General features: G+C 40.5%; 1 protein-coding gene across 7 annotated transcripts in view; it reads left to right on the forward strand.

Annotated features, from left to right (window-relative positions):
• The first annotated feature begins 538 nt into the window (after window positions 1–538).
• NADK2 (NAD kinase 2, mitochondrial) overlaps window positions 539–24,766 on the forward strand; it is a 46,500-nt gene continuing 22,272 nt past the window's right edge. For 2 of the 7 annotated variants that reach the window (XM_069555910.1, XM_069555914.1), the window contains exons 1-6: window positions 664–1,120; window positions 14,407–14,495; window positions 15,379–15,467; window positions 16,361–16,442; window positions 21,161–21,244; window positions 22,688–22,824. In XM_069555910.1, the coding sequence (XP_069412011.1) occupies window positions 821–1,120; window positions 14,407–14,495; window positions 15,379–15,467; window positions 16,361–16,442; window positions 21,161–21,244; window positions 22,688–22,824 (781 nt within the window). In that variant the 5' untranslated portion in view covers window positions 664–820. Of the gene's footprint in view, window positions 1,121–2,028; window positions 2,114–9,334; window positions 9,531–11,783; window positions 11,978–14,406; window positions 14,496–15,378; window positions 15,468–16,360; window positions 16,443–21,160; window positions 21,245–22,687; window positions 22,825–24,766 lie in introns of those variants that run through there. The other 5 variants (XM_069555917.1, XM_069555916.1, XM_069555913.1 and 2 more) reach the window with 5 other exon arrangements.

A 24,766-nucleotide genomic window follows, 5' to 3' on the forward strand; every position in this document is an offset into this window, starting at 1 on the left:
CACCTGCGCAGCCCCACAGGGTCCCATGCTTAGCCGAACCTGGTACTCGGCTTACTGCTCTCTTTCTCCCTTGCAATTCTTAACAATTTCTGAACAAGGGACTCTGCGTTTTCATTCTGCAGTAGGCCCCGCAAATAAGGGGAGCGATTCCTGAGTCTGTCTCTTCAAACCCTAGCCCGGAGCCGGACACTAAATTAGCCACGCAATACTTCAGGAAGGAACAAAGGGTCTATCTGCAATAACGAAACAGAATCCACAGCAAGGAGTTGCGGCTGCACATGCTTTCCCGCCAGGCGCTTAAAACCGCATTCGCAAGCCCAGCGCCACCTCAGATCAGTTCCAGCAGGGTGCAGCTCCTACACCAAATAGAATTCCAGCCCTTCCCCCGGCCGCAGCCAATCCCCGAAGCTCCTCGGCCTCCAAAACCGCTGAGGGTTCTGATTGCTTCACGGAGTTGGCCTGGTCGGGGGCGGGTGCAGACGCGGGGGAAAGGGGTGGAGCTGGAGGTCGGTCCCCGGGCGGGGAAGTGGCCACTGCGCAGGCGTGGCTGGTGAAGGATACCCAAACAAACACAGCCTCACCACTGGGAGGCCTCCCGCTTTCCCCCGCCCACCTTTTTCGTGGGCTCCTCGGACTCCCAATCGCCCGGCTTTCCCCGCCCCCGTCAACGTCTGGGCACGTCCCCCGCGCGGCGCGGGCCACGCACTGCTGTGCACTTAACCTCTGCCGGTCTGGCGGGAACCCGGAGGCAGGGGCGGCGCGGACGGCACGCAGTGCTGCCGGCGGGGAGCCGAGGCCTGCAGCCGCTGCCGGGCCGACGATGACTTGTTACCGAGGCTTCCTGCTGGGCAGCTGTTGTCGCGTGGCTGGGGGCCGGGCAGCGGCGCTCAGGGGGCCGGGCGCGGGAGGCCCCGGCGCGCGGCCGTGGCTTGGTGGTGAAGGCGGCGGCCGGCGGCACCTGGGGCAGGGGCAGCCGCGCGAGCTGGCGGGCTGTGGTAGCCGCCCCGACGGCGGCTTCCGCCCGTCCCGGGTGGTGGTGGTGGCCAAAACCACCCGGTACGAGTTCGAGCAGCAGCGATATCGTTACGCGGAGCTCTCGGAGGAGGACCTGAAGCAGCTGGTGGGTCCCGGCGGCCCCCGCTCTTGTGTCTCGGCCGGGCCCCGGGCCGCGACTTTGGGGGGCCGGCCGCGCCCCCTCGGGCGAGACCTCTCGGGACAACCCTTCTTCCCAGGGCATCCTAGATGCCAGGCCTGCCCTACACGCTACCCTCCACTCCCTCCGGCTTCGCTTGTAGGCTCCCCTCTCCTGCGCGCGCGCGCGAGCGTGTGTGTGTGTTTAGAGAGAGAGAGCGGGGGGCAGGTTCACTGTTGGTGCGAAGACCCCCGCCCCCAAGCCGGGGCGTCTGTAGGAACCTTGGGTGGGAGAAGGACTCCCACTGTGGGAGAGGTTTGGGGATTCATTTGCGCCCTCGCCACCCACACCCCCTTTAAACAACCCGGAGTGAGGTAGGTCTGAAGCTTGGATGCTCTGGGAATCTCTCCCCAGGCCGCCCCGGGGGCAAAGGGGGCCTCTGGGTGCCGCTGCGGGCAGCGGAAAAGAGGGCTCTGGTACCGCGGACACACCCCCTTTTACGGGGCACGACTGCCAGGCCTGGGTCACTCCGGAGAGCCAGTCGGCTTGAGCCTTTTCCGTGCTGGAACGTGGTCCTCAGACAAGATTCTAGGAGTTTGCTTTAAAAGCTCACGTGTCTCCGGTGCTAGGAAGAGCAAGGGAGAAATTTGACTTTGAATGTATGTTATTAAATAGAAAGGTCCAAACGAAGGCAGGTAAATGTCTATAATGTAGTAATGCCTGCACAACAGACTATGTTTGGTATAGGTGTTTAATATCTTTGCAAAGTAAATAAATACACCTAAGCTTCCTTGGTGGCTCAGAGGTTAAAGCATTTGCCTGCAATGCGGGAGACCTGGGTTCGACCCCTGGGTCCGGAAGATCCCCTGGAGAAGGAAATGGCAACCCACTCCAGTATTCTTGCCTGGATAATCCCATGGATGGAGGAGCCTGGTGGGCTATAGTCCATGGGGTCGGACACGACTGAGCGACTTCACTAAGGTGGTGAATATTACCTACTTTCACTCTTATTTTTGAAGCATCTGATCTCATGCCCACCCCCACTTTAGGAAAAGGAAAATGATGTTTTCTATGATGAACAGTATATCTGGAAAAATCTCCATTGGAAATCTCTTAATTGTTGACACCACCCCAAAAGACTTTGGAATTAATTGCCTATAACCGTAATCCTGTAGCATTCTGTACCAGAGTAGACACTCTGGTCCTGAACTTGTGATTGGCAATCATCAGCAATTTTTTGGTAATATTTTGTAAAGTTATCAAAATGAAGGGCTTCCCTGGTGGCTCAGCTGGTATAGAATCCTCCTGCAATGCCAGAGACCCAAGTTGATTCCCTGGGGGAAGAAGATCCCCTGGAGAAGGAAATGGCAACCTGCTCCAGAAAGTGAAAGTGTTAGTTGCTCAGGCCTGTGGACTCCTTGCCACCCTGTGGACTGTAGCCCCAGCCAGAAGTACTATTTTCAACATTTAGCTTCATTGTTTAATGAGTTAATTGAGGAGGGCCTCTGTATTCATCTGATAGCAATGCTAGGTGCTCATTTCTCTCCTTTTCCTAAAGTGTTTGATGGTAGCAGTTTATAGAAAATATTTGCATCATTTAAAGAGTAAATCAAACAGTTTGAGCAGGAGGTTGGAGTAGTTGAGTTTGTGTTAAAGGAGTGAAGCTGAGAGTGAGACAGGAAATAAAAAGATGAGCAGCAATTGTTTCTGATTTGGGAAAGAGGTGGTGCTTTTTGGATCCTGCTTCTAATTCTGCAGATCTGTTATACTTTTTAGAAGCTGTCAAGTGCTGTATACGCATAAATATGTTCTTCATAACAATTTTATGGAAGCCTCCCACAACAGTTAAAAACAGTATACTTGGTTTGTATGATCAGAGTGTGGGATTGAGGGTCAGGAGCTTGGAGCCAGGCCCAAGTCCTGTGTGGTCAAATTCCTCTGCTGCTTTTTAATTTCTCTGGGGCTCCTTGGTGACAGTGGTACTTTTGGTGTGGTGACAGTGGTACTTTTGGTGTGGTGCCAGTTTTCAGGGTGCATCTATCTAGTTCATTGTGTGAAATACTAGGATTGGACTAGAGAGCCTCCAAGGCCCTTTCTGATACTTTAAAACTCTGAATAACTTGTATAAGGCCTCATGATATGAGTGATATCTGAATTAGATTAATTCTTGGGTCTCTAAACTAGATTACCACTTATCAAAACTTTTTAAATGTAAGGCAAATCAAGTCTTTCAAAATTGAACTACCTGGTATACCCACTCTGAGTATCTGAAGAGAAATCTGTAATGGGTAAATATTTGCCTATTGCTTGAGTATGCTGTTTGGAATAAGAAAACTTTTGAAGTAACACTTCTGGACTGTGGAACAGAGTTTTGAAATAGCTACTGTTGGTATCATTTCAACTAAATTTTATTGGATTTGTCTGTAACTGATTTGAGGTATTTATGTTAAGGCCAGTATTCAGAATGAAGGGCTTCCCTGGGTGACTGAGTGGTAAAGAATCTTGCCAAGCAAGAGACATGGATTCAAACCCTGGGTTGAGAAGATGCCCTGGAGAAGGAAATGGGAACCTGCTCAAATATCCTTGCCTGGGAGATCTTATGGACAGAGGAACCTGGCAGGCTACAGTCCCTGGGGTCACAAAGAATTGGGACAGGTCTTAGCGGCTAAACAACAACAAATTTGGAATGGAATAGTATTACGTGGAGCCTTTACCAGAGTTCAGGGACAGGCCAAACAACACTGGACTGTGTGAAATTGTTCTAAAATGGGATTCTGTGATAGGAATGATATGGTTAATATTGTTTGCTATTTTGCTGGGGCAAAAAATACTGAGGGATATGAATCATGTAAATTGGGTATAAAAGACAGTCACCAAGTGCTTCCTTGAGTGTTCTGGCACTGTGGCTGGCTGTGTCTATGGTGTCTTGGTAACCTGAAGTTTTAGGGGAGATGGTTCTCTTTTGTGGTGGTGGTGGTGATTGTTCTGTGGCAAAATAGATCTCTATTAGGGTACTTGTTAAAATGAAAATGGAAGACGAGGGATAGAGTGCAAGTATAATTTCATACTCCGAAGCTTCATGGTTCTGTAACCTTGTAGAAACGTAAACAATTAAAGGAAATATTTCTTAGTTGATAAAGCATAAACAGACTGGGTCAAAGTTTCACTTTTAATTGCTCATTCATATTGGTTTTTCTTTGGTTTATTTTTAATTCTTGCACTTCCTTTCCCCCTAGCTATCAGTGACTTTTCTTGTGAATAAATTTTTCATCAGTGAGTTTACCTTTCCTGGCTCAAAACTTTGCAAGGACTAATTAAACTGTTTTATTACACTTGCCTCATAAGTGATGTAGCTGTCAGTGGATGTGGAGCTTATATTATCAGGGTTGATGCCACTCACAAACTAAACCTTTGGATGAATCAAAACTGATTGGAAAGGATTTTGCCATCATAAACACACCTCTCGGTCAAAGAGAATGTTTTATTTCAGAATATTTTAATATATGCCAAATAACAAATGAACTGTTTCCGCCTTTCTCTGGCTCCACTCCAAGTCATACAACCCCAGAAGCAACTCCTTTTAATGGTTTCCAGTTTTAATTTCTTTTAAAATTAGTGTCCTAATGGGATAGCATTATTTCATTTAGTAGTCCCTCCGTCACCGGCTTAAGTTCTTCCTAGTTCCTGCCTTCTTCGCAGGTTTGGGAGACGCAGCACCTTGGATTTTGTTCTCCTTACTCTGAAAACAGTGGTGTAACTTGTAGTTCTTGGGCAGGTAACATTTCTGCCACACGTACAGTGAGTGTAGCGTATGCACCATGAGTATTTATCAAATGAACGAACATGATCTGGAGTCCTGCCAGAGCCTTCTAACGGAACCTCACTCCTTTCACATCTTCTAGACACAGGAACCTGAGTAGTCTATCCAAAGTGAACATCTGGCCATTTTACTCCTCTGCTTAGAACGCCTTGAAAGCTCCCTGTAACCTATAGAGTCACTCAGGGAATTTGTTAGAATGAAGGTACCTGAGCCTTATCTTTCTTCCCCTCAGATGTAAAGATTCAGTTTGTGGAGAACTCCCAGACTCTGGGCTCTGAATCATACGCTTAAGACTGCTGATGCTTTAGGGATTCACATTTCTAACAAACTCTCCAGGTTTGCAGTTGGTCCCCAGATCACACTTTGAGAAGCGTTATTGTAGATGAACCTTTATTATCGTTTGTGTGCTAAAAACAAGGTCTTCTAGGAACTGACTCAGGTCCATCTCTTAACGCTTCATTTCTAATCAGTTCTTGTCTAGAACTTCACTTTCCATTGCTTTCAAACTGCTTTAATTTCCATTAGATGCTGTGCTTATCTAATTAATTTCTTTATGTATCAGCAACACATTAAAATGGTTCAAAATGTAAAAGATACAGAAGAGTATACACTGAAAACTCTCTTATTCTTGTCAATGGACACTCAGTTTTTGTCCCTGAAAGTAACCAATGTTAATTTCTTGTGTTTCCTTCCAGAAATAATCTATACATACAAACCCACAGAGTGAAATGTTCTTTTTCTTTATCCCATCCCCTTTTACTCAATGCTAACATTATTTAAGTTATTCTGCCCCTTATTCCTTTTAGTATGTGCATAGTACTTTGTATGCAAATGCCTTAGTTTTTTAAAATATGCTATGTAATGAATAGTAGTAATTTGTGTTATGAATAACACAAATAATAATTTGTGTTAATGAATCAAACTCTAGATACTTAAAAGTGAAATTGCCAAGTGAGAAAAATTTGAAATTTTAATAAGTATTGCCGAATTGCTTCCCTTAGAGGCTGTACCAGTGTATAGCACATTTTGGGGTCTTTGTTAACCTGTAGGTGAAAAATGGTATTTCAGGGTAGTTTGATTTGTGTCCACCAGTGTCTTTACCTTTGTAGCCCCTTTTGCTTCGAATCCTCCTTCGTCCTTTAGCCCAGGGGTCCCTAACCCCACCACCCCACCCAAGCCCCCGGGCCAAGGATCTCTGCTTAGAAACCCGGCCTCACAGTGGGAGGTGAGCAGCAGGCGAGGGAGAGAAGCTTGATCTGTTATTTACAGCCCTCCCTATCGCTCTCATTACTGACTGGTCTCTGCCTCCTGCTCAAGGAACTCAGTAAATGTAATGTGCTTGCATCATTCTGAAACCATCACGCCTTGCCCTCATCTGTGGAAAAATTGTCTTCCGTGAAATATCCCTGATGCCAAAAAGGTTGGGGACCACTGCTTTAGCCTAGTTCTGTTCTTGCCGAAGGGTGAAGCTTACACATTCCTCTCATAGGAAGCCATCCTTGATAACCTTGCTGGGCCCATCTCCAGCCATCAAGGTTGTGTTAGGTATTGTTCACTGTGTTTTCATAATACATATCTTTTTGAGTTTTCCTCTTTAGCATATGATCTGTGGTAATTTTTTCCTCTGGAGTTGAGGTCAAGAGCTTTAGTTTACTCCTCATCCTCTTTGCCTTTCCATCTCCACTAAATAAAGGTAGGGAAATGTTTCTGAATTAAAAAAAATTTTTTTTTTCCTTTTTTAGTTCTTTTTACCCTGAGGCTGCCAGTCCAGAGTCTTATTTCCAGTGTCACTCTTAGGAGAGATGTTAGTTGCTGAAAACCTAAGGTAGAGATTGGACTTCCTGGTGGCTCAAGACTGTAAAGCGTCTGTCTACAATGCGGGAGACCCGGGTTTGAGCCCTGGGTTGGGAAGATCCCCTGGAGAAGGAAATGGCAATCCACTCCAGTACTGTTGCCTGGAAAATCCCATGGACAGAGGAGCCTGGCAGGCTGCAGTCTGTGGGGTCACGAAGAGTCAAATATGACTAAGTGACTTCACTTCACTAAGGTAGAGATTACTGATGTGAGTTCCCTGAAAGAGGCTCCACGGTTAAATATGTTTGAGAACCGTAAGCCTAAACAGACGATGCTTTTATTTGACCGTGAAATTTTGGGTGGAGGCAGAAAATGTTTTTAATTCTGGGGAACACAGCTTGGAAAATAGAGGCATACGATATATAAGTATACAAGTATTTACAGTTAAATAAGAGACTCATAAAGGTGTAAAAGGATTGAATATCACAGTAGCTAAAATTCCATTATTGGAATTATTGATCAGTATGCTTTAGAGCCCTGGTTTTCAACCTGCCCTGTATATTAGGCTTACTTGGAGAAGCCTGTAGCCAGTCATGAAATTGTAAATAACTTAATTTTTTTTTTTACTATGATCACTTTTTCTATATTTTTATTTATATGATGTAAACTTTGAATATAGAAAGGTATTTATTGATGCACATTAATAACTTCTCAACTAATAAAGTGTAAGTTGACTGTGTTTTAGCCTTTTTTTGTCTTTAAAAATTTACATCAGTAATATATTCTTTAGAATGTGTCTTTTTTTAGAAATTTGCTTTTCTTATTCACTATTGGTTATAAATTGTATGTTGACACATGTTAATTTATTTTAACTGCTGTATAGTATTCCATTATTTGAATAATTAGGTTATTTTCAGTTTTTCCACTATTTAAATGCTTCAAATAAAAATACAAGTAATTTTTCCATAAGCATCGAATGACTCCTTGATTACAGTGTTCTCCTCAGCACTTGGTAGACTTTAACATTTTTGCCAGTGTGACGAGGGTGAAAATTGTATCATTTAATTTTAAGCTACTTAAATATTAAAGAATAAGGAAGAGTTTATATGTGAAGGGAAGGGAACAGTACTAGCAAGGCAGTGGGAAAGGTCATCTTTTTGCCAGTAATAAAACCTCAAACTTGGTGACTAATTCACAATCAGAAAAATCTCATATCATGATGTACTCATATTTGGTACAGAAGATAACATGAAGCAGTTTACTCTTGTCACATGCAGTATAGTTTATTTTTTCTTGACTATTAATTCTGATTGTGACCACCAGATTAATGTGGCAGCCATTCTAAGGGCAATTTGAAAATCATTGCTCAAGAGGGAGTATTATTATTATTTTTTTTTAATTTTTATTTTTACTTTATTTTACTTTACAATACTGTATTGGTTTTGCCATACATTGACATGAATCCGCCACGGGTGTACATGAGTTCCCAAACATGAACCCACCTCCCACCCCATATCATCTCTCTGGATCATCCCTGTGCACCAGCCCCAAGCATCCTGCATCGAACATAGACTGATGATTCATTTCTTGCATGATAGTATACATGTTTCAATGCCATTCTCCCAAATCATTCCACCCTCTCCCTCTCCCTCAGAGTCCAAAAGTCCGCTCTACACATCTGTGTCTCTTTTGCTGTCTCGCATACAGGGTCATCATTACCATCTTTCTAAATTCCATATATATGTGTTAGTATACTGTATTGATGTTTTTCTTTCTGGCTTACTTCACTCTGTATAATCGGCTCCAGTTTCATCCATCTCATTAGAACTGATTCAAATGTATTCTTTTTAATGGCTGAGTAATACTCCATTGTGTATATGTACCATAGCTTTCTTATCCATTCATCTACTGATGGACATCTAGGTTGTTTCCATCTCCTGGCTATTATAAACAGTGCTGCGATGAACATTGGAGTACATGTGTCTCTTTCTATTCTGGTTTCCTCGGTGTGTATGCCCAGCAGTGGGATTGCTGGGTCATAAGGCAGTTCTATTTGCAATTTTTTAAGGAATCTCCACACTGTTCTCCATAGTGGCTGTACTAGTTTGCATTTCCACCAACAGTGTAACAGGGTTCCCTTTTCTCTAAACAGATAAGTCGGCTTTAAGTGAAAGTCGCTCAGTCCTTGTCCGACTGTTTGTGATCATGTCCATGGAATTCTCCAGGCCAGAATACTGAAGTGGGTAGCTGTTCCCTTCTCCACGGGATCTTCCCAACCCAGGGATGGAACCCAGGTCTCCCACATTGCAGGCGGATTCTTCACCAGCTGAGCCACAAGGAAAACTCAAGAGGGCCTTATAAAGTGGTTAGATGCCATGGTTTTAGCTCGTAGTGGTTTTACGTTTTTTAACAGCAGAACACAACCCTTGCTCAGCCCTGCTCTCTTCCCCGCAGGAGTGGAGGGATGGCTCGGTTTTTCTGAGATGTTACTATTCTGGGACTAGTATGAAAGCAGGCTTCTGGTGGGAGTGGTTAGATGATGAGGGGAATGGGAAGGATTTTTAAGGAAGAAACTCCTTTAGAAACTCAAGAGGCAAGCTATTACAAGAGACCAGATAAGAGTTGATGTTGTCCAGAACTCAAGCAGTGGCAGCATGAATGTAAAGGACAGATTGGAGAAATAGTTCACAGGTATAATTACCGGACTTTACCACTGGCTGGCTGTGGAGATTCATTGTGGAGGGAGAATTAAAGCTGACACCCGGAATTTACTCTGTTGACTAGGTAAATAGAAGTAATATTAACTACTATATGGGATTCAGAAAAGCAAATTAGGAGGAATATATAATCAGATTTAGATGGTTTTGGGGAGAAGTACTTGACCTACTGGGTGGATGTAAAGGTAGACATTTAAAAATTGGAGCCTGTAACTCAAGAAACAGGCTTGAGCTAGCAGTTAACTTCTTAGGTGCTGGTGTATACTGGGTAGATCAAGTCCCTGGAGTGGGGAGATAATGAAAGTGAAATGGAAACAGATAAGCATGCCAAAGATGGAACCTGGTGCCATCCCATTGTATAAGGGAGTAGGTAACAGAATTAAGGAGAATGCAGAAGCAGGGATAGAACAATGAGGAAAATAAAGGTGAGAGCCTGAGATAAAGAGTAAATGGAATAGAAATAATTGAAGATAAATACTAAATATAGCTGAAGAAATGGTTAGAGTTTCCTGTGGCTGGCTTGATCTGGCTTGGATAAATAGTTTACTTTCTCTAGCTGTTAGTTAGGTGCCACTAATCCTTTTAAGGCAGTTTTGAGTGGTGCTTGTTGTACCATTTAGTTAAGTGTATTCTAAGAGTGCTTAAATTATGCCTAGTGAGTTTACATAGCAGCTGTCATTGTCTCACAAGTTTGTGCATTTCTTACACGTTAAATTTGAAAAGACATATTTCCTTCCCTTACTGGAGTACAAAATAGTAAACACTCATCTGACTAGTAAAACAAGTTAAAATTTTAATTCAGTTTTGGTCAAGTAAAGATGTCTGTGATACTTTAATAGAAGTGTTTGGGCCATTTAGAAAATAGCATGGCTATCACCTCTGGCCTTAGGGTGTGGTTGATTTCTGTCCTTTCAGAATCCTTCCCCCTGCCCCCCTTTCATGTTGTGTTGTGTTTTGTCTTAACCTCAAAGCACGTGGGGAGAAGTGTTGTTGGCTTTGGCAGATTTTATAGGGGCAGTTCTGTTATGTTAAGTGTGTCTGCTGTAGAACTTTTAGGTTCACACCAGTTTTTCCATTTTAGTGGATAATCTTCAGAAAAAACTTTTTGTTAATGCTGATGAGAATTAACAAGCTTTTGGAGAAAAAAGAAAAAACATTAATAACTTTGTCATTAATACTGATACATTAAGTATAGCATTGCAGAGTTGAGAATGTATTCTAAATTTCAGTAATTTCTTTAGTTTCTTAATTTTAAGATGTTTTACAGAGAATTCCTGGGTTCTTGTTTTTGTCTAATTGAAGTATGTTTTTAAATCTTTGAAGTGTTGTTATTTTCCAAACGGGTAGCTAGAAATTCTTACTATCCGTTGAGTATTAAATAAAATTGTTTTTTAATATAAGAGCAAGTTGCATAGTGATATGACTTTCTAATTGATGCTTTTTATTAGTGATTTTTAAAAATGTCTTATCTCTTAGTTGCCTAGTTAGCTAGTCTGTTACTACAACTTAGTAGGCCAACCAGCTACATTGTTTATGAAAATAATTAATGAAAGAACTTGTATCCCCTAAATAAATGTATTAAGCATGAGTTATTAAAGAATTACAGTAATTCACAAGAAGAAATTCTACTCTTGAGATGTAATTTTTACACAGCACCATGTAAGTTTAAGGTGTACAGCATAATGATTTGACATTTATATGTCATGAAATGATTATCACAGTAAGTTTAGTAAACATCTATCATCTCTATAGATATAAAATTAAAGAAATAGAAATTTTTTTTCTTGTGATGAGATCTCTCAGGATTTACTCTCTTAACAGCTTTTATATGTAACATACTGCAGTGTTAATTATAATTATCATGTTGTACATCTCTAATATTTATCTTAAAACTGGGAGTTTGTACATTTTGACTACTTTCATCCAACTCTCCATTCCTTCTAGTAACCACAAATCTTATCTCTTTTTCTATGAGTGAGTTTGTTTTTGAAGTATAATTGACCTACAGCACTATGTTAGTTCTTGTTATAGAACATGGTGATTGGTGTTTCTAACATTTCAGAATGATCACCAGATAATCATTTCATACTGTGACTCATTTATTTTGAGCTGTTGTCCCAGAGGTCTCTTAAACTGTCTTTATTTCTTTCTATTCTTTTTTTCCTTTTTCTGTTCATCTTCAGTGATTTCCACTACTGTATCTTTCATCTCACTGATCCACCCCTTTATATCGTCTAATGTAATGTTGAGTCCTTCTAGTGTATTTTTCATTTCACTTACTGTTCTTCATCTCTGTTTGGTCATCTTTATATTTTTGAAGTGAAAGTTTTAGTCGCTCAGTCATGTCCAACTCTCCGCGACCCCATGACCGTCAAGCTTCTCTGTCCATGGAATTCTCCAGGCAAGAATACTGGAGTGAGTAGCCTTTCCATTCTCCAGGGGATCTTCCAGACCCAAGGATTGAACCTGGGTCTCCTGCATTGCAGGCAAATTCTTTAGTGTCTGAGCCACCAGGTAAGCCCCTTATATTTTCTAACTCTTTTTTTTTTAAGCCTTTTAACTTCTCACTCTTATCATTTAATCTTCTCCAGAGTTCTTTGATGATTACCTTGAACTCTTTATCAGGTTTAGATTTCCTGTCTCCATTTCAGTTAATTCGTCTGCGATTTTATCTTGTTCACTTATTTGGAACGTATTCCTTCCTGCTCCATTATTCCTGATTTGCTGTTTTTGTTTCTGTATATTTGGTAGGCTAGTTGTGTTTTCCAGCCTTGGAGAAGCAGCCTTTTTTAGATGTCCTTTGCATGTCAGCAACACACTTTTTCTGGTCACCAGACTTACATGCTCTAGGGATGCTTCTTATGTGGGCTGCATGGGCCCTCCTGTGCCAGCTGACTACTGTGGGGCGTCTGGTTGGTTGCCAGGCCCCACCTGGTGTGCTGGCTGCTGTGGGGTGGGGTTGGGTCACGAGGCTGCGGGCTGTGTGGCCCTGGGGTCCCTTGATCTGGTGCTGGCCCACTCGTGGGTGGAGCTGAGTTCTGGAATAGGTGGTTGCACATAGGGGTTCCACATCTAGTATTGGCCTGCTGATGGGCAGGGCTGGCTCTTGACATGATTGGCTGTGGGGTCAGGGATGTCGCAAAGCTGGTGTCAGCCTAATGGTGGGTGGGGCCAGATCCTGGCAGCTGGTTGAGAGCACAAGCTGCTCCAGAGCTGCTGTTGGCCCACTGGTGGGTCAACAGGATCCCCAGGCTGGTGCCTGCCCTCTGGTGGGAGAACTGGGTCCTGGGTTAGCACCATCCCACTGGTGGGTGGAGACAGGCCTGGAGTCTCTGGTTGCAGGGCCCTGGAGGTCCTGGAGTTGGGGTCAGCCCACTGGTGGCCAGGGCCCAGGGGGCCTTGGACTGGTGCCTCCCCACTCCCCAATGAGTGAAGCCGGCCCCCAGGCTGTTACAGGTCCACTGATACGCGGAGCCGGGTACTGGGAATCCTGGGCCTGCTGTGAGTGTGCTGGAGTGGGGGCTGGGTCTCAGGTTCTCAGGTGGACAGGGCTAGGTCCGGGGTTACCTATGGGCTCACGGGGTCTTTAGGTGGCAGGCCTGGGGTTTACATCCCAGCAGTAATAAGCTGGAGAGGGAATTCCACAGTGGCGTTGGCCAGTGCCAGTGTCCTCATGGTGGAACAAGCGTCACACAGTGGCCATCACCAGTGTCCCATGTCGTCAGGGTGAGCTCTAGTTGCCTCCTGCCTCCTCAGGAACCTCTCCAAGATCAGCAGATGGGTCTGACCCAGGATTTTTTCAAATGGCTGCTTCTGTCCTGGGTCCTGGAGTGTGTGGAGATTTGTGTGTGCTCTTTATTTCCCACAGCCCTGGTTCTCCTAAAAGTAAGTCCCGCTGGCCTTCACAGCCAGATGTTCGGGGACTTGTCTTCCCAGGGCAGGGCCTCTGGGCTGGGGAGTCAGTGTGGGGCTCTGGCCCCTTGCTCCTTGGGAAGCAGCTCTGCAGTTATAAATTATTCCTTCCCCCCATTTGGGGGTTGTCCACCCAGGGGTGTGGGCCTTGACTGCACTGCATCTCATACCTCTTATCTGTCTTGCTGTGGTTCCCTCGTATCTTTAGTTGTAGAAGATCTTTTCTGCTGGTCTTCTGTTTTGTTTCTTTTTCTTTAATAGTTTTTCTATAAGTAGTTTTAATTTTGTTGTCCCCCCCAAATAACATGCTTTTTGATTCTAGCATTCACTCTAGTGAACATATTTCCTACTTGATGATTAAATGAATGTTTCTAAACTTCCCTCAACATTTTACTTTGTGGATGATTCTAGAAGACATATACTTTAAAAGAATATTAATGATAAGATAGTGACATTATAAACTATTCTAAACAACTAGCAAAAACAATTATTGAAGACTATATGTCCTTACATCTAGAAGTTATCCACTCTCAAGCAGCCAGCAAGCCCTTTGTTTGGACTGTGTAAATTTCAGATAGAGTTCAGAAATTGGAATACAAGAGAGCTGCAAGTCCAAGTAGAACAGAGGTCATTAGATGACCTTTAGATGACTGCTTTCTAAAATAATAGTTCATCTTTGGTCTTCAGTAGCCAAATTCAGCATGTTAAAAAATCCATTTAGGAAAAAAAAAAGACACTCAAGCTGTAAAACATGGACTTTTGAAATCCTGTTGACTACATTCAGGATTCAGGATATACTGATTCAGGAAACTTAATGCTGTATTTGGTATTAGAACCACATTATGATTTTCTGGAACCAGACTTTCTAATTAAGTTTATACTTGTGGGTTTCACAGATAGCCATTAAAATGTATGTTCAACCCCCCCCCCACCCAAAACAACCCAGTCTGTCTTATATAGGGCTTTTTAAAGAAATATAATATGTAAAGCATATTATGTAATAAGGCAAAATTTGTTTTATTTTGATATAGCTCGCGCTGAAAGGCTCTAGCTACAGTGGATTGCTTGAGCGACATCATATTCACACCAAAAATGTAGAGCACATTCTTGATAGTTTACGGTAAGTCTGTGGGATCAGGTGTTAAGTGGGCTTCTGTATTGAGGACTTTCAATTTTTAAATTTTTACTAGCAGCTAATACTTAGATTTTTAGGAGAGATGGCCATTATAGAATCATTTTAAGAAAATTATACTGTGGCTAATGGAGTTGGTATTAGAGTATTTTTAAGGAAATTTTTACTGTACTCTGAAAATTTCAGATTGTCAGTTATTATTTGGTCTGCCCAAGAAGTGCCTTTTCTAAACAGTTAATTTTGTACACAGCAGGCTTCAACTGTAGGATAATGTTTTATTTCTTAAACAGAATAGTAGATTATATAGGTGTTCATTATAATAGTTTTTGAATGTCTAAAAATTATGATTATAGAAACGTCCATTAATTAAAGGCTAAATGAGTCAGTGAATAAGTGTGTGTATGCAAGAGAATCAGTGTGAGGACATGCAAATTAGGAAATGTTTTAGTCACTGTTTTTATCTGGCAGTCAATATGTGTTGAATTTAAAATAATAGCTATTCGCTCTTATTTTAAAAAATTGTCTCTCAACGTGTTAGTCTTTTGGACCATTTTATATTAATGAATTTTAGCATCAGAAAGAATAGAGAAAATAAAAGGAAATTCTAATTAATATTGCTATTCGTCAAGGGCTTTAAAAGATGTTTTTAAAGCACATTGGAGACTTGGGATAGTTTATTCATGTGCTTCCTGTAGTTGATTGGTTGTTGTGGTTAAATGAAAATGAAGCTGACCTTCCAAAGCTAAACATAAATTTGTTTGTAAAACAAAGTTGTTTATTTTACAGCTCCATTGTAATAATCTGCCTCTCATAAAACATACTCCTTTATGTTAGTGGAAATTTTATATACCTTTTACTTTTTTTATCTTAGGAATGAGGGAATTGAGGTTCGTCTCGTAAAGAGGAGAGAATATGATGAGGAAACTGTTCGATGGGCAGATGCTGTCATAGCTGCAGGAGGTAATAGTTTTGCAGAGGTAAAGGTGTTGGAATATGGAAATGCTCTTTAAAAGTCATATTTCCAAATATCCTGTGAGCTAGCTGTAATGAAGCGTTCAGAGTCCTACCGTAAGACAAATTTTTAGGTTTTTAGAATCAGATTTTAAAAGGTGTGCTTTATACAGCGTTTTAATTTTTTAGTGGATGACGTTACTGTAATGTTCTGTGTGTCTGTATTCCTGTGTGTATACTTAAGGTGTGCCTTTAACTTTAAATATGATTCAAAGGATTGTTTATAATTGTCCTTTGGTTTAGTTATGCCAGGCTTTAAAAAATAGTTGAGTTTAAGAGTTTAATGAGATTAGATAAATTCCATCCCTCTTTGGTCCCAGTATACTTATGCTTTTTTTTTTTTTCCTGAGCTGTATTACTACATTAGTGACCATTCTTTATAAACCTTTATGGGTTTTCTTTTTGGTGGGGAGAAAAATGCAAAATTGGACACTTTGGATGTATTCTCATTAAAATAATTTGTGAATTTGGACTGATGGTATGAGAGAGGGAAAGAGGAATGGTTAAAAGAAGTGATAGGGTTAGAATAGTGGCTCCCACCTGGGGGCTACTATCAGCATCTAATGGGTAGAGGCCAGGGATACTGCCCATCACCCTACAGGCTCAGGACAACCCCCAAAACAGAAAAATTACCTGGCCTAAAGTGTCACTCTTGCCACTGTTGAGAAATTCTGGGTTAGAGTTGGAGAGATAATACAAAGAATAGTGGGTAGAAAGGAAGTGGAGGAGACTGTGGCAGCCAGCAGGATGGGGTGGGGTGTGATTGCTAAAAGAACTAATGTTCACAGTGTTGTTGATCAGACTTGTTACAGAGCTAGTGTTTAATGCTTTATGTCCTTTAGGGGATGGCACAATGCTTTTGGCAGCAAGTAAAGTCTTGGACAGACTTAAACCAGTTATTGGTGTAAACACCGACCCAGAACGGTAAGGAAAAAGAATTTTTTTTACCTGTTATATATACAAACATTTATCCTTTGCTTTGCATAGTATATATTTATGATAAATCTTAAAGTTTGGAAGCTCTTTATCCTCTTGCTACAGGGTGTCTGCCATGGTGCATGCTGTGTGAGTGGGAACATCACCCTTCCTGGCTATCATGAATGTTAGAACTATGTACCAGAACCATTTTGGTGATGAAATCTAGGCATGTAGAATTGATCTCTACCTTTAGCAGATTTCTCTTCTTTGTAGTTATTCTCAAAGTCTTAGCTCTTTTTTTAGCTTAGGCATGAGAAATACATATGCATTGCGCTGGCACTGGTGGTAGAAAATTATGATATGGGGTGGACAGGTTCTCACATCTGATTTCCCAGGTAGGTTGGGAGTAGTGTCTGTAGCTGAATATACCTGAGCCCTTGACTGAGGTGAGTACTGGTGACCTTTGGTGTTGCTGGTGATGGATGAGTTAATGATGTTGCAGCTTCTACCCTTACTTAGGCTCTTATCTACATCCCTAAGTATGCCTCCACTGATTTCCTGTGTGACTTCATAGACTTAATAAATAAATTAAACCCTGTTAGCACTTTTTCCCCCTTTCCTCAGCTTCTCTGACATATAACCTTATTCTGTTCTAGCCACTCACAACCATGATCATATCCAACAGTGATCTTGCTTCTACTCTTGTCTTATTTAAGTCTCTTCTGTCCACTGCAGCCACAGTGACTGTTTTATAAAAGTTTGGTAATATTAGGTAGACTTCTCTGCTCAAAGTCTTACTGTGGCTCTCCATCTAACTCAGAATAAAATTAATTTTACAGTGACCAGTTCCTTTTCATCCTCGTTTGCTTGGAAATTTCTCAGTTTCAGCACCGGAAGTCCTTCGTCCTGGGAAAATTGTCTGTCTCGGGCAAATGGAGATGGTTGATCACCTTCACTGTGACATTCAAGACTCTACATTATCTGGCCTCTGACTGTTCTGTATGCTATGTCCTGTTATTTTCTCTTTCTTCATGCTGTTGTAGCCATACTGGCTTCCGCTTGAATGTATCTGGTGGCAGTTAAAAGTAATGCATTTACAAATGGACTTGTCTCCTTTCCCCGATGCCATACTTGATGAATGGAATTGTAATGAGTGCTAAAGCTGTGGCGACTCATCCTCACCCCTCCCTTCAGGGTCGGGTATTTAGTGTGACTTTTTAGGGATCCTACCTTTGAGTCCTTCTCTTGTCCTCCTCACTGTTACTAATCATAGCTGAGGCCTTTGTAGTGTGTGAGTTAAATTACTGCAATAATCTCCATTCTTGCTCTTTCCATCTCATCCTTCATACTTTGCCTTAGTATTTTTTCTAAAGTGCAAATTTGATTGTATCTACTCTTTAGTTAAGGTCTTTCAGGGTTTCCTTTTGATCTTCCAGATGCCTTGCAAATTCCTTAGCATAATGTATATGATGATTCACCACCTGTTGCTTCTCAGCTTTTCTAGTTTCATCTATCTTTATTTACCCACAGGCACATTCTTCAGCTTAAAAAAAGGACTGATGCCTCTCTAGGAACAGTCTAGGATCCTTCCTGAAGTCTATTCTTTGGGGTTTTTTAATTGTATTTTTGCCCAGTTTTATTGAGATATAATGGACATACAGCACTGTGTAAGTGTAGGATGTACAACATAATGACTTGATGTAACCTGTGTTGTGTGAAATCATTACCACAATAAGTTTTTAACATCTGTTATCTGATATAACTAAAAAAAAAAATAAGGGTGGGGGGGAGTTTGTTTCCTAGTGATGAGAACTCTTAAGATCTGCTCTCTTTAATAACTTTCAAATATACCATACACCAGTGTTAACTTTTGCCAGCATGTGGCACATTGCTTCTCGAGTACTTTCTTATAAATGGAAGTTTATACCTTCATTCAGTAATCCCCCCTCGCCCCCCGCCCTGCTGCCCCAACCCGAAGCTGTGCTTAAGCACAGTGTAATGGATGAGCATCCTAACATCTTGATTGGAGGCTCACTTGTGGGAGCTTTTGCTTTCGTGGTGAGCTTTGTTGATAGCAAGATAGCAGAAAGAGTAAGTGAAAGAGTTCTCCAGAGGTCCTTTTCATGCCTTTATTTGTGCTTTCGCCTGAAGTGCCCTTAGACCACTGACTCAATTGTGTAGTTCTTTTTAATTCAAGACTGGTTCCTGTCTTGGGCTCTGACTATGATTCCCTCTACAGAGAGCACGTCTCTCTTATTATTTTCTGCTTGATTATTTGTCTCTTCCATCAGACTACAAATTCTTTGAGTATAGGACTAAATTTCTCTAGCATACTATTATTATACATAGTCAGTAGGCAATAAACACTTGAAAAATGAATGATTAGTTAAATGATTTTAGGGAGCAGGGCTAGGACCCTGACCTAGCTGAGCAAATATCTCCTGAGCACAAGTAACTGAGATTATTGCTTCAGTAATTATTTTTAAATTGCCTTTAGTGATTGTACACATGTATTTTAGAAAAACTTTGTAATGATAGATTGTTTAGTGATCATATTTTATACAGTTTGTTGAAATACATTCTCCTTTAAAAACTGGCTTAATATTCATTAGCTTGTGAAGATTTTGAAACTGATAAGCAGAAGGTGTTGTTTCTCTAATTTCTAGCTGGAATAATGTATTCTAGAAGTCTTTTGTTTTTTCTTTTTGCCCCCCCAGGCAGAAATGTATAAGGCCTCTAGCTTGTTCCATAATTCAGGTTGCCTGACTTATATTTTTTATAAGTGTGAGGTGTCTCACAATCCTTAAATAAGCCCAGAAGTTAATGTTCAGTTAAGTTTCTTCTTCTCTGCAGTAGTTATCAAACGCAGCATAACAAATCATCCGCGAACTGGAGGCTTAAAACAATAGTAATAATAATTTATTTTCTCCCATGGTTTCTGTGTGTCAGGAATCCAGGAAGGGTTTGGCTGGATGGTTTTACCTTGGGATCTCTAATGAGGTTATAGGCAGATGTCAGCTGGGACTGCAGGCATCCAAAGGTTGGGCTGGAGGATCTGCTTCTCTAAGATGGCTCATTGGTAGACTCAGCCAAATTAAATAGACAATTTCAGTTTTCTCTTTGGTATTCTGTACTCTCTCTGCTGACGCCTGTATATAATTACGACATTTAAATACTTAATAATCAAAATGGGGTAGAGAGCATGTGATAGCTGACCTTTAATGTAGCCTCTTGTTATTTACACCTTTATGTGGTTCCTTTCCCACGTTAAGTAGGGCTGGCCCGTGGGACCAACAGAATATGATACAACAGTGTGTGCATTCCAAGGCTAGGTCATAAATGGTACTGTAGCTTCTGTGTTGGTCTCTTGGGTTGCTCATTCTTGAGCAAGTCAGCCACCATGATATGAGGATACCAAGGCCGCCCTGTGGGGAGACTCACGTGGAGAGAGACTTGAGGACCTTGAGGACCTTGCCAGCAGTTAGCACTAGTGAGTGAGCCACACTGAAATTGAATCCTCCAGGCCAGGCCTAGATTTTTCTCTCTTGAGTGTTTTAGACCTGCAGGTGACCTCAGTAGGTATTCTATCAAATAAATGACTGTTGATAACTTTTATATAAGGGCCTTCCCTTGTGACTTAGCTAGCAAAGAACCAGCCTGCAAGGCTGGAGACCTGGGTTCAGTCCCTGGGTTGGGAAGATCCCCTGGAGAAGCGAAAGGCTACCCACTCCAGTGTTCTGGCCTGGAGAAGTCCTTGGGGTCGCAAAGAGTCAGATGGGACTGAGCGACTTACACTTTGACTTTCAACTTTTATAATCTTAGCACTGTATAAGAGTATTGCAGTAAATATAAAAATTTAAAAAATCTAGTCCCTGCCTAAGTTTCTTAGATAAATTTATCTCAGATAAATTGACTAGTTACAGCTTTGTAAAACCCTTTTACGTGGCTCTTCACATTTATGTTAATTTATAGTTATTATTAAGGGTTTGTTTTGCCAGGCAAACTGTCAGCCTTTCCTTCAAGATTGAAGCATCACATAAATGAGGCTGATTGAACTTTCTGGACACCTTTCCACATGTTAGGTGCCATAGCTTCTCATCTTCATTTATCAGCCTATAGGCAGTTAACAGTTTGTAATTTGCAGTTTTTTTTTTTTTTTAAATTCTGTCTTTCATGAAAGCCGTTAACTCCTTGAAGTTAGATTAGATAAAGCTATGAGTTCTGTTTTAGTAAGAGATTATCTTAAAAGATATTTCTAAGGGGTTAATGGTTCAAAAAACTTTCAAATAAATAGTTTGATTCCTCAGAATAACCTTTTGAGATTGGTGGTCTTATGGCCTTTTTAGAGATAAAGAAGCTGATGCTGAAGTGACTTGCCCAAAGTTAGTAGTTAAGTAATATAGATGTTAAAATGCAAATATCACTACACCATTAGATAATTTTGCAGGAATATCAATCAGTGGCAAATTTGCTGTTAGTTTTACTGTAATGTGGAAACTTAAGTTGTATTATGGTATTAAACCTGGATGTAAACTACTATTTGTATTTGGTCTTTTTTTTTTTTGGTTCTTGTTGAAAATATAAATAATATGTGGCAAAAATGAATTATAGAGTAGAAATTCAAAAATATTCATGTCTGATTTTTGTAGTTTAATGATACCTTTTGAATTGAGTGCTTTTATTTCTTCTTCCCTTTATACCACCCAAATCCCTTTAAAATAAAGGTCTGAGGGTCATTTATGTCTTCCTGTTCGATATACGCATTCCTTCCCAGAAGCCTTACAGAAGTTCTATCGTGGTGAGTTCAGGTAGGAACTTCTTACTATTGCTCTATAATTATCTTGTTAAGATAATATAATTATTATATAATTATTTTATTAATGTATATCATTAAAAAGGCTGTTAAACAGAACAAAATTAGATAATATTTGGATTAGTCCATAGTTGTAGCCATAAAAAACAATTCAAATAATACATAAAAAATAATGCATTAGCTGAGTCACAAACACATCTAACTTGTCTACTCCTAACCCTATTGGAACTATGTGGAGAAACCTTGCCAAATGCCACTTGACCTGTAATGTAATTGTTAAGTAGAGGTTTTTCTCCTTCAGTGAGATAGAGGCCATGTCTCTACTTTAACCTTACATGTTTTTACCAATTTGGTAAAAAGATGATTAAGACTATTGGTGAAAATTAAATGTTCAAGGTCTCTGAGATTTTGTATTTTTCACTCTCATCTTCTCCCATCCAGAGTGTCTGAAGGTTGGATTTATTCTAACTATGCTGAGATGCCTGGTATCTCTGTCTTACATGTTAAGTATTTCCTAACCAGTAGAGATGTTTTTTTTTTAAAATATTCCTTTCACTTAATTTGTTCAGTAGTCAGACTGCCCTGAAGGAGAGGAAGGGTAGAGGAAAGAGTTAAGATGAGGTAGACCCATTAATTAGAGCTAAGTTGGACTACTTTTTTTCGCTGACTTAGCCTAGATTTTATAGTTTGAGAAAACCTTTTCTCTAGGTGTTTGTGAAATTGGATTAAATCTTCTTGACTTCTGGAATCTTTTTTTTTTTTTAGTAGCGAGTCTCTTAGTAGCGACTTTTCAGTTTCTGCTCATCTCAGAAGTTTAGCACCCTTACAGATGACTAATATACTCCAAGTAGGAGTATATTTTTGTGTACTTATCTAGTAGAATCTGTCCCATTGGCTTTTTGATATGTCAGTTTTTGATTTTAAAATCAATTAAACTTGATTCCTTTTTTTTTCCCACTAAAAAGTCATTGAAGTTTTAGATGTAATCTTAAGTGTTACAGTATTTGTTATTCAACTCTTATGTTAAAAAAAAAACCAGAAATATGTTATTACTGAATTTTAGGGAAGGAATTTTTATATAAACTGACCACTTTAACATAATGGTGTTTTAATTTCAGAATGTTTTCTTTTTTATATATATTATACATTTTGATAAGTAAAACACAAATACATTAGGCTCCATATATGGGATTTAATGGATACTTGATAAATAATTTGACTTTAATTCATGTTATTTGAGGGGTCTTATAGTAGATATTGCCATCTAAATCTGGTTTTGCGCAGGAATTTGTGGTGGGTTTTAGATATTTCTGGGGTAATTTGTTCATGGGATAACTAGTTTCTTAATATTAATTTTTTTAATTTGAGAAACTATAATGTCTAATCCTTTGTTTAACTTATTCTATTTCAATATAACTTGCTTTTTTTTCACCCTAAGGTGGTTGTGGAGGCAGCGAATTAGGTTATATCTTGAAGGGACTGGCATCAACCCTGTTCCTGTGGACCTCCATGAACAGCAGCTGAGTTTGAATCAGCATAGTAGAGCCTTCAACATTGAAAGAGTTCATGATGAAAGTAGGTGGATTGGGAATTAAGTGTGTTTGGGGCAATATGTAATTTACAGTTCCTTTGATCTCTAATTTCTAGAAGTAATCATTTATAATTATATGGGGATTTCAGTGCCACTGACTACATTTAAGGAAGTACAATGAACTACTTGAGTTGTAAAATTTTTATGATTAGATTCTGAAATAAGAAATATAGCGTATGTCCATAACAATTTTTTTCTAGGGTGGGTTTGAAAACTCATTGATAAGGGAAGGACTATAAAATGTCTGAGAGGGTACTTGATATTTAAGGAAAGAGTCTTGGTCTTAATCTTTGAAATGTCAAAAAGGAAAAAGAAAGTGGTTGAAAGAAAATGAACTAATCAGTGGAAGACTTTATAATAATTATACATTAATATATTTGCATTTATATATATTTACCATGGGTCTAGTTATTGATTAAAAAATCTTTTAGGAAATTTTGGTATCTCAGCTTAAGATTTGTATTTCAGATATTTGTGTAAGATGCTAAGGGAATATTAGCATAAAATGATATGCAGCTTTTTTGTTGTGTTAAGATGAATTCTCAGTTTTGAGCTAATTTGAGGATTATATTTAGCAGTATTTCCCCACTTTGTCCCATAACTGTAAGATTTTCATTATGCAAGAAGATCCCAAGAGATATCCTAAATATCTGTGGACTGTATAAAAGGATATTATTTCCTTTTGCATTTCATTTCTTGGCTCAGCTTTATCAGAAAAAGCTATCTTTACATAACTGTTTTCCGGCTTTGTTTCTGTCTGGTTGTGGTATTTGATGTTTACATATATTTATTTTTTTCTGAGTTTTTCATGGTGATTTATAGCTTTATAGGTTCAGTTCAGTTCAGTCGCTCAGTCGTGTCCAACTCTTTGCGACCCCTGGCAGCACGCCAGGCCTCCCTGTCCATCACCAACTCCCGGAGTTCACTCAAACTCATGTCCATCGAGTCGGTGATGCCATCCAGCCATCTCATTCTCTGTCGTCCCCTTCTCCTCCTGCCCCTAATTCCTCCCAGCATCAGTCTTTTCCAATGAGTCAACTCTTCACATGAGGTGGCCAAAGTACTGGAGTTTCAGCTTTAGCATCATTCCTTCCAAAGAACACCCAGGACTGATCTCCTTGCAGTCCAAGGGACTCTCTCAAGAGTCTTCTTCAGCAAAACAGTTCAAAAGCATCAATTCTTCGGCGCTCAGCTTTCTTCACAGTCCAGCTCTCACGTCCATACATGACCACTGGAAAAACCATAGCCTTGACTAGACGGACCTTTGTTGGCAAAGTAATGTCTCTGCTTTTGAATATGCTATCTAGGTTGGTCATAACTTTCCTTCCAAGGAGTAAGCGTCTTTTAATTTCATGGCTACACTCACCATCTGCAGTGATTTTGGAGCCCAAAAGAATAAAGTCTGACACTGTTTCCACTGTTTCTCCATCTATTTCCCATGAAGTGATGGGACCAGATGCCATGATCTTCGTTTTCTGAATGTTGAGCTTTAAGCCATCTTTTTCACTCTCCTCTTCCACTTTCATCAAGAGGCTTTTTAGTTCCTCTTCACTTTCTGCCTTAAGGGTGATGTCATCTGCATATCTGAGGTTATTGATATTTCTCCTGGCAATCTTGATTCCAGCTTGTGCTTCTTCCAGTCCAGCGTTTCTCATTATGTACTCTGCATAGATGTTAAATAAGCAGGGTGACAGTATAAAGCCTTGAGGTACTCCTTTTCCTATTTGGAACCAGTCTGTTGTTCCATGTCCAGTTCTAACTGTTGCTTCCTGACCTGCATACAGGTTTCTCAAGAGGCAGGTCAGGTGGTCTGGTATTCTCATCTCTTTTAGAATTTTCCACAATTTATTGTGATCCACACAGTCAAAGGCTTTGGCATAGTCAATAAAGCAGAAATAGATGTTTTTCTGGAGCTCTCTTGCTTTT

This window comes from Ovis canadensis, chromosome 16 (assembly GCF_042477335.2).
Source record: "Ovis canadensis isolate MfBH-ARS-UI-01 breed Bighorn chromosome 16, ARS-UI_OviCan_v2, whole genome shotgun sequence".
NCBI classification, from domain to species: domain Eukaryota; kingdom Metazoa; phylum Chordata; class Mammalia; order Artiodactyla; family Bovidae; genus Ovis; species Ovis canadensis.